The 9,451-nt window shown below is 50.7% G+C and overlaps 2 protein-coding genes across 2 annotated transcripts; one reads left to right on the plus strand and one right to left on the minus strand.

Annotated features, from left to right (window-relative positions):
• Nucleotides 1-2,395: 2,395 nt before the first annotated feature.
• On the minus strand, nucleotides 2,396-3,714 carry HIGD2A (HIG1 hypoxia inducible domain family member 2A). Its single transcript, XM_017896076.1, has 2 exons — nucleotides 3,179-3,714; nucleotides 2,396-2,821 (listed from the first exon to the last, which is right to left on the minus strand). The coding sequence occupies exons 1-2, from the start codon at nucleotides 3,330-3,332 to the stop codon at nucleotides 2,655-2,657; spliced, it is 321 nt and encodes a 106-aa protein (XP_017751565.1). The 5' UTR covers nucleotides 3,333-3,714; the 3' UTR covers nucleotides 2,396-2,654.
• Nucleotides 3,225-8,183, plus strand: NOP16 (NOP16 nucleolar protein). The gene is made up of 5 exons (XM_017896075.1): nucleotides 3,225-3,714; nucleotides 3,804-3,912; nucleotides 5,219-5,288; nucleotides 6,791-6,897; nucleotides 7,740-8,183. The coding sequence occupies exons 1-5, from the start codon at nucleotides 3,608-3,610 to the stop codon at nucleotides 7,881-7,883; spliced, it is 537 nt and encodes a 178-aa protein (XP_017751564.1). The 5' UTR covers nucleotides 3,225-3,607; the 3' UTR covers nucleotides 7,884-8,183.
• The last annotated feature ends 1,268 nt before the right edge of the window (nucleotides 8,184-9,451 follow it).

Here is a 9,451-nt window from a genome sequence, read left to right on the forward strand (position 1 = left end):
ACATTCGGCTAATCTTTGCATTTTTAGTAGAGATGGGGCTTTGCCATGTCACCCAGGCTGGGCTCCAACTCCTGTGCTCAAGCGATTTACCCACTTTGGCCTCCAAAAGTCCCAGGATTACCGGGATGAGCCATAGCACCCAGCCTAAGGTCACATTCTAAGGAACTAAAAGGACTTCAACATTTTTGGAGGGGGACACCATGACACCAACACTTACAGTGTTCATCCTCTTTAAAAGTGTCACAGTCCTCACCACTCCATGTCCTTGTCTTGTACCTGGAGGCCAAGAGTCGCCACAGTGCACTGCTCTACACCTATCAGCTCTGCCTCAAAGCTGACAGAACATGGTGGAGGCGAGACACTTAGCTGGCCCTAGTACAGCCCTCCACTCTGAGATCTAGACTCTTGGGGGGCTCAAGAAGGGGTGTGGCTTCACTCCCTTTTTCCTTCTGCCAGCTTGAAGCTGGTGTTGAAAACAGTAGAATCGCACCCAGGAAGAGCGTTGGAGGAGAGCTGACCACAGACCAGGAATGCCTGTTTGAGACTTTCCATGGAGGAGGAACTCACAGGTCACCTCTCCTCCAGAGTTTGCTCAGGTCCTCAGCCTCTTCCAGAACCCTCAAACGTTACGTACACAAATTGCTGGAGAGCTTTGGCACTGTGTTCTTCCACTGTACAAGACTGCTGCTCAGCCTGTTTCCTCTTCCATACTGTGTCAAGAACCAGATGGTCTAGGCCGGGCGTGGTGGCTCACATCTGTAATCCCAGCACTTTGGGAGGCCGAGCCAGGTGGATTACCTGAGGTCAGGAGTTCAAGACCAGCCTGGCCAACATGGTGAAACCGTGTTGTTTCAGTATTCTACTAAAAATACAAAATACAAAAATTAGCCAGGTGTGGTGGTGCACCTGTTACGCCAGCTACTCGGAAGGCTGAGGCAGGAGAATTGCTTGAGCCTGGGAGGTGGAGGTTGCAGTGAGCAGAGATTGTGCCATTGCACTCCAGCCTGGCTGACAGAGATTCTGTCCCAAAAAAAACAAAAACAAAAACAAAAAAACAAAACACCAGATGGTCTAGATCAGTGGAGCCCCACAGACTCTCGGGAGGTGGGAGCAGGGTGAGGAACTGATGGCGGAGTGGAGGGCAGAACCCTGTCTCTGACCTGACTATGGGAGGCCTCATCTGAAGGAAGGTTGTCCTACTGAAAGTTTGAAAAACTGCTGGGTAGATCAGTATTTTTCAAATGGCATTACTCTAGGCCCACTGAACTAGAATCTCAAGGAGTGACCTTGAGATTTCTTTTTTTTTTTTTTTGAGATGGAGTTTTGCTCTTGTCCAGGCTGGAGTGCAATGGCGGGATCTCAGCTCACTGAAACCTCTGCCTCCTGGGTTCAAGTGATTCTCCTGCCTCAGCCTCTCGAGTAGATGGGATCACAGGCATGTACCACCACGCCCAGCTAATTTTGTAGTTTTAGTAGAGATGGGGTTTCTCCATGTTGGTCAGGCTGGTCTTTAACTCTTGACCTCGGGTGATCCGCCCGCTTCAGCCTCCCAAAGTGCTGGGATTACAGGTGTGAGCCACGGCGTCCGGCCAAATCTCTGCTTTCAAAGTGCCCTGGGTGGCTGTTACTAGAAAAGTTCGGGAATAACTAGACTACCGATTTCTTTATTTTATTTTTTTATTTTTTTATTTTTTTATTTTTATTTTATTTTTTTTTGAGACGAGTCCGCTGTGTCACCCAGGCTGGAGTGCAGTGGCGGATCATCAGCTCACTGCAACGCTCCATCTCCCGGGTACAGGCCATTCTCCTGCCCTCAGCTCCCCAGTAGCTGGGACTAAGGCCGCCACTCACCCAGCTAAGTGTTTTGCATTTTTTAGTAAGACGTGGGTTTCATGGTTAGCCAGGATGTCCTCGATCCTGACCTCGTGATCCGCCGGTCTCGGCTCCCAAAAGTGGCTGGGGATTACACGGCTTGAGCCCACCGGCGCCCGCCTATTTTTTTTTTTTTTTTGAGACGGAGTCTCGCTCTGTCGCCCCGGGCTGGAGTGCAAGTGGGCCGGATCTTCAGCCACTGCAAGCTCCGCCTCCCGGGTTCACGCCCTTCTCCCTCCTGCCTCAGCCTCCCGAGGAGCTGGGACTACAGGCGCCCGCCCACTCGCCGGCTGTTTTTGTACTTTTTTTAGTAGTAAGACGGGGTTTCCACCATGTTATCAGGATGGTCTCGATCTCCTGACCTCGGTGATCCGCGTCTCGGCTCGGCCAAAGTGCTGGATTACAGGCTTGAGCCACCGCGCCCAGCCTAGACTACCGATTTCTCAGCGCCACACCAGTCTAAGTCTGTTTCTTTCAAAATCAAAGACCAAAAACCATGGGGATGATACTGAATTCACCATACTACAAGTGGATTTTTAGAGTTTATTAAGCAGGGGAGTGGAGGGGAGATGTGGCACAAATAGAAGTATGTAACATTCAAACAACAGAATCTAGGATTTTTGAAAAAACTTTCAGTTACGGTTACACAAAGGGTCACTTCCTCCCCCAACGACACATGGGCCTCTCAAAGGAGAGGAGGGAGTAAGACCCATGGTAGGGCCAGTGGTTGCTCCTGGGTTTTGGAATCATTTCTGTGGAGCTTTCAAGGCCAGACCTTGGGCTCAGGGTCGAGACTTCATAGCGGTTACAGCTAGACCCAGCAAGAGGGCTGTGACCGTGAAACCCTGGGCGGCGATCCGGGTGCGCATCATGAGCTGAGAGCGCTGGCTGTCGCCCCGGTAGAAGGAGTAGAGGCCGTAGGTGAGGGCGGCCACCGTGGCCAGGCAACCTGAGGAGGGGACAAAGCAACGGGGAAACAGCAGGTCGGGCCCCGCAGGTCATTCTCCGCTTTAGGTCTAGCTTCCCCCAAGCCAAGATCTCTGGATCACAGCGGAGGTAGGGCGGAAAGGGTAGGTCGAGGTGAGGTCCTCCTAGTTACAGAGTCCTCCCAATGCTAGGCCCCACATCCCGCCCCCTAAACCCGCTGCTCCCGCTCCAATCAGTTTCGCCCCTCACCGCCCCGCCGCCTCGTTACGTCTCTGGTCCGCTCTCATTCGGCTCCCCGCTAGTGCTCTGGTCCTCCTCTACTTCCTTCCCTCCGACATCACTCTCCTCTCCTTGTGCAGTTCCTACAGCACTCACTTACCTATGGGTACCACCGGGTTCTCGCGGGTCTTGCGAAGGAACTTTTCCTTGAAACTCTCTGGATTCCTGTAAACAGTGGGGCTAAGCCCCTCAATGACTGGAGGCTTCGATGGTTCAAAGGGAACCTCCGGAATCACAGGGCCGGGAGTCGCCATGTCCGGGCCACAGCAGCACGAGAAAATAGGGACTCCGAGCTCTGCCTCCTGGTAAAGGTCATGAAAGGGGCGGGGAAACGACTAGATTGAGCGTTGTAGGCAGGCGCAGGTGCTCGTTGCATCCTGGGAGTCGTATGCTCAGAACGGTAGCGCTACGAAAGGACTACGTTTCCCCAAATGCCCGCAAAGCCTTGTGCACGCCTTCCGGAAGGAGTTTCTTACACGAGGTCTGAGAGTGAGAGGCACTTTGAGCTGCTGGTGCCTTGGTCAGCGCAATGCCCAAGGCCAAGGGCAAAACCCGGAGGCAGAAGTTTGGTTACAATGTCAACCGAAAGCGTCTGAACCGGAATGCTCGACGGAAGGCAGCGCCGCGGATCGAATGGTGAGGGGGCTGGGGTTCCGGGTGGCGGTGGGCCTCGGCCGGGAAAGTCCGCGAGATGACGGATCCGCGATGTCTCTCTTTGCCCGTAGCTCCCACATCCGACATGCCTGGGACCACGCTAAATCGGTGCGGCAGAACCTGGCCGAGATGGGGTTGGCTGTGGACCCCAACAGGGCGGTGCCCCTCCGTAAGAGAAAGGTACTGACATGGCAGGGTCTCGGTCCTTGACTTCTTTACTCTTCCCCCGCCATACTGACCTAGGTTTCAGAACTTGCTTGGTACTGCCCATACCTTCCCTCAGACCCTTCCCGAGTTTTCGACCTCCCCACAGTTGGAACGCTCAACTGATGGTGATCACGGGTCTCTTGACGACCTTCGTCACACTCCCTCCCCTGCACACATTCCCCACACCCTCTCTACTCAGTCTTTCTTCTCTGAAATTAACCCATTGGCATCTCAACGGTATTTTCCTTAATGTATCTTTTTCCACCCTTAACTTCGCTAATTAGTACTGCGTAAGAGTTGGATATCTTTACACCTTTCCTTTGTTGTTCTATCATCCTTGGTCTGAGGCTTCCCTAGACTTCCCTGACTGCAGTCTCCTCCCCGGGTTCAAGCGATCTCCCACCTCAGCGTCCCAAGTAGCTGGGGTTACAAGCGTGTGCCACCACACCCGGCTAATTTTTGTCTTTTTAGTAGAGACAGGGTTTCGCCATGTTGGCCAGGCTGGGCCTCAAGTGATCCACCTGGCCCCCTGGAGGCTTCAACTATTAAAAGAATCTAGATTCCCAAAAGAAAAGCAAGCAATTCATCTTTCTCTGCTTATCTATAAAATGGGTATAACACTCCTTGCCTTAGGGATTATCTAACCCGTGTGGCTGTAGCCTCACATTTATTCAAGAAATGGCAGTGCCATTTTCCTCTGGCATGAAATAATAAAAAGAAACTTGCCTAAGGCAATGGGACAAATGCATTCAGCAAGCCCATTCATTAGGTTAACTAATTATTGAGAACATGTCACCTCCTAAGCACCCTGGGGATTTAGTAGAGAACAAAACACAAAGTTCTTTTCACCAAGGTTATGTTGGGGGTAAAAGGCACAGACGGATTACTTGAGGCCAGGAGTTTGAGACTGGCCTGGCCAACATGGCAAAAACCCATCTGTACTAAAAACACGAAATTTAGCTGGGCATGGTGGTGCACGATTGTAATCCCAGCTACTTGGGAGGCTGAGGCAGGAGATCACTTGAACCCCAGGGGAGGTTGCAGTCAACCAAGATTGCGCCACTGCATTGGAACCTGGGCAACAGAATGAGACTCTGTCTCAAAAAGAGAGAGAAAAAAAGCCTCCAGGGCATTAGTTCTCATTGTTACCTACTTCTACCTAGCCTTGGGCAGGGATTCTTATGGGTTAGTAGTTGGGTTGGGATAAGCAGGAGTCTATAACTTTCCCTCATCCTTCTGGTCTCAAGGACTGTGGTCTCAAGGACTCTGTTCTCTGCAGGTGAAGGCCATGGAGGTGGACATAGAGGAGAGGCCTAAGGAGCTTGTGCGGAAGCCCTATGTGCTGAATGGTGGGTTTGGTCCATATATTCCTTTAGGTCACTGTCCTGCACCGTGGGAAACTGGGAAGGGCCCTAAGATGTTCTCATTTTGCAGATGGAGAAACCAAGTTTCAGAGGGAAGAAGTGAGCTGGTTCAAAGTTCACAGAGTTAGGACTGTGTCCTGGCTGGGTCATTTTTCATTGTACTGACTAAACCCTGACCTTACTGTGTGAACTAAGGTCAGAGATGTTCAGGGAGGATGTACCTAGGTGCCTGGGAGAATAGAAGAGAAACTAGTAAATCTCAGGCATGTGTATGGCTTATCATGAATTTAAGGATGAACCGATTTTTAGGGATTCCACCATCTCAATAAATGTTTCCAATGACAAAATCGATTTTACATATATTAAGGCTATAGAGAGTGAATGCTAAAACAGAGGAGAGTAAACCCTACAGGAAAGTGGGAATACTCTAGAATTCTTCATTCATCCTTCCCCTTACCTGTCGGGGAGTTTAAGCAGCTCCCCTGAAGATAAAGGATTTGAATGGCCAGACATTTGATACAGAATTCCTTGAGTTCCTGTCTTTATCTCAGTGGTTCTCATGAGAGTTACTGCACAGGATTGTATAAACAAAGCCATGTGTACTTACTGTAGTCAAAGAGAAATATTTTTTAAAATTTTAAATTGTGGTTAAAAAATACATGAAAGTCACGACCCTAACCATTTTGAGTGTGCTGTTCAGTCAAACATACTCGCTTTGTTGTGCAACAGGTCCCTATAGCCTTTCACTTTGCAAAACTCAAACTATACCCATTAAACAGCTCCCCGTCTCCCCTACCTCCAACCCCTGGCAACCATGTCAAAGATAATTTTATATACAATAGGACCTAACCCCTGGATATTATTTGCCTGCTTCCTTTCTCTGAAGTAGCTCTTTCTCTCCCTTCCTAGATGAGAAATGGAGTAGGATTTGCCTGCCTATTTTTAAAATGAAGCCATTAGTTGGCTCCACATCCTGGCTTTTTCTCTCCCATGGAGCACTATTAAGGTGCCAGGGCCCAGCTTCAGGCCCCAGACCCAGAAGCTCTAGATCTCACATATTTAGACCATCCGATTTCATGTGTTGCAATAATACATCAAGAGCTTCTTTGAGCGGCTTATAGCTGGAAGGGAGCCCTGTCCTGTGGGCAGGTATGTACCTTCTTCTCTGTCCTGAGACCTGCCACTAAGTAGAGGTTATTAGTTTGTTACCTTCTTTGTAAATCCACCTGAGGCCTGGAGAGAAGTGACTTCCCTTTCAAAAAGTTGCCATACTGGTAGATGATTGGGTCATAGGAGACAGAGTCTGGGATCCAAGGGGCCGAAGAAGGTTCCAGCAATGAATTGGGGAATGGGGAGGCAAAGACCCCCAGGTGGTTGGTGTGGTGGGTCTTGTGGCTTGGGAGTGGGTGAAGGGGTGATTGGACAGCTCAAAGAGCACAGAAAGCAAAGCCTTATTCCCTGTTTCCCCACTTCTGTCATCATTCCAGACCTGGAGGCAGAAGCCAGCCTTCCAGAAAAGAAAGGAAATACTCTGTCTCGGGACCTCATTGACTACGTACGCTATATGGTGGAGAACCACGGGGAGGACTATAAGGTGAGCCGGCTGAGGCCACGTGGGCTGGCTGGGAAGGTGCCCTGGACCATTCGCGGCTTGATCTGCTTGCGCAGCACCTGTTTTCTGAAACGGTGCAAAGAAAGGGAGGAAAAAGACTCTAGGAAATGGATCCTACTGACAGAGACCTAACTCGAACGAATGCTTATGGCAAGCATAGACTGAGTGGCCTTGGTTCCTGTCTCACTCACAGATAAATGTTTTGCTTGCATATGGTGTTTTGGTGTGTTTTGTTTTGAGACAGAATCTCTGTCACCCAGGCTAGAAGTCTATTTTTGGCTTCCTTAACAGTGGAAAGATCTGGCTACAAACAGTGGACCCTTGGACCCAGGTGGGATTAGTTGGCTATGATGCGTCACGAGCTCCTCAGCTGGCCCCAGCTCCTCCCTGGCCCACTGGACTCTCAGGCCTTCCTGGTCTTTTTTTGAGACAGAGTCTCACTCTGTCACCCAGGGTGGAGTGCAGTGGTGTGATCATGGCTCACTACAGCCTCAACCTCCCAGGCTGAAACAGTCCTCCTGCCTCAGCCTCCCAAGTAGCTGGGACCACAGGATGGTTAATTTATTGTTTTTGGAGAGACAGGGTCTCACTGTGTTGCCCAGGGTGGCCTGGAACTCCTGGGCTCAAGAGATCCTCCCACCTCGGTCTCCCAGAGTGTTGGGAGTACAGGTGTGAGCCACTGTGCCTGGTGCACCACAGCCTTTGAGGTTAGGATTCTGGACCTCAGGGGTAGATAGCAAGTGGCTTGCCTAATTCAGGATGAGCTAAGATTTCAGCCTTTGCCTGTCTAGCCCTCTCTTAAAGTAGCTCTTCTCCTTTCTTAGGCCATGGCCCGTGATGAGAAGAATTACTATCAAGATACTCCAAAACAGATTCGGAATAAGATCAATGTCTATAAACGCTTTTACCCAGCAGAGTGGCAGGACTTCCTTGATTCTTTGCAGAAGAATAAGATGGAGGTTGAGTGACTGGTTTACATCACAGCTGCCCCAGGCCGAGGCCTGCCCTGGACCAGTGAAGCTGGAGTCAGGGTGTAAGGCAGGGAGGGCTGTGTGGCTCCAGAGGCGCTGGCCAGGTCCATGGAATCAGAAGGTTACGCATGCACACACACACGCACACTCCCCGCTCTGGGGAAGGAACTGTTCTCAGAGGCTCCAATTTATATTCGTCTGGGGGTTCATGGAAAAGCCAGAACCTGCTGTTTTCAGGGTAGGTGGTTTTTATATATAGTGTGTACATAATAAAACAAAGGTATTTTACTTCTCTGATGATTTTGTATTTTCTGCTCTCAGCCAAACCCTGGGGCTGCCCCAGCGAAAAGCACCTCTACCGGGGCTGAGAGGCCATCCTGCCTTCAGCAAGTGCTACATTCACATGCTCTTCTAGGCACGGCCCCCAGCCTCTTCCTGATTGCTGTCTGCCCGTTTCCCACACAGCAGTTCCTCTCACCTCTACAGAAGCTCGCCAGGAACCCTGGGCTGCTTGGAAGGGGCCTGCCTTGGCCATGCTAGTCCCATCCCTAGGCTGGGGACTGGTGGGGCCCTAGCTTGAGGCCAGCTGTGGCTTTACTGGCAGAGGGTAAGGAGCTCGGAGGGTAAGGAGCTCCGCTGGACTCTAAGCTGCCCTCTGAGTGACCTGCCTCCTCTGCTTTTCTTTGGATTGCTTATACTGGCCTTGGTCCGAAGTGAATCCGAGGCCCCCAACCTGGCTTCTGGGACTGGTGGGCTGGTGAATCCTACTCTGTTGTATGCCAAGCACTGGGCTACACATGGCTTGGCCATCCTTTGGGCCAGGCTTGCCTGATTCGGTGGCATGAGGTGATGTCCACAATGTAGCAGGATCACGAGCAGGGTATGGAGTGGACACTGGGCATTTTCTTAAGTCCTGATACTTGATCCCCAACTATTAGTCATACAAAAACCTCATTCCCAGGGTTTCTCAGAGTCACCTATCAGCTGTCTCTTGTCACTCATTGTTCTCAAAAAGGAGGGCTTGCTTTTTTTCCATAGATCATTTCATGTGAAATCTTGTATGATACATGGGTTTATCCTCATCTTACAGGTAAGGAAACAGGCTACAAGGAGTCGAGGTGGGATTTGAAGTCTGTCCAACAACTAAGCCTAGGCTTTCTGCTTGCTGTCTTCCCCTTTAAGGACCCCGAAGGCTGCCCATCAGTCCCACACCGTCAAGTCAGGCTGGGAGAGCCCCAGAGGCCCCCTTACTGGAGCCAGCTGTAGACTCCAGCAATGACTGGCCCTCGGAAGCATGAAGCAGTGTTTAGTCTGCAGCGGAGCTCCTGAGGGCCTATTTGGCCCCATCTTATGTCCTCCAAAGGATTCCAAATTCAGGCCTTTGGCTGGGGTGGCCCCTTAACGTGTATATTTACACAGTTGAGGAAAGAACTTTAGGAAGCCTTCCCTACCACTATCCTGCACCCCCAGGCCATGTGAGTGTCTTGTAGGTTTTTTGAGACAAGATCTTGATCTTGTATCCCAGGCTGGAGTGCCATGGCATGATCATGGCCCACTGCAGAAGC

This window comes from Rhinopithecus bieti, unplaced genomic scaffold (assembly GCF_001698545.2).
Source record: "Rhinopithecus bieti isolate Rb0 unplaced genomic scaffold, ASM169854v2 scaffold_26546, whole genome shotgun sequence".
Taxonomy (NCBI): Eukaryota; Metazoa; Chordata; class Mammalia; order Primates; family Cercopithecidae; genus Rhinopithecus; species Rhinopithecus bieti.

Coding starts and splice junctions, on each gene's coding strand:
- HIGD2A (XM_017896076.1), bottom strand. CDS start 3,332: ATGGCGACTCCCGGCCCTGTGATTCCGGAGGTTCCCTTTGAACCATCG. Junction 2,822..3,178: donor GAACCCGGTGGTACCCATAG/GTAAGTGAGTGC, acceptor TCCCCTCCTCAG/GTTGCCTGGCCACGGTGGCC.
- NOP16 (XM_017896075.1), top strand. CDS start 3,608: ATGCCCAAGGCCAAGGGCAAAACCCGGAGGCAGAAGTTTGGTTACAAT. Junction 3,913..5,218: donor TGCCCCTCCGTAAGAGAAAG/GTACTGACATGG, acceptor TGTTCTCTGCAG/GTGAAGGCCATGGAGGTGGA. Junction 5,289..6,790: donor GAAGCCCTATGTGCTGAATG/GTGGGTTTGGTC, acceptor TCATCATTCCAG/ACCTGGAGGCAGAAGCCAGC.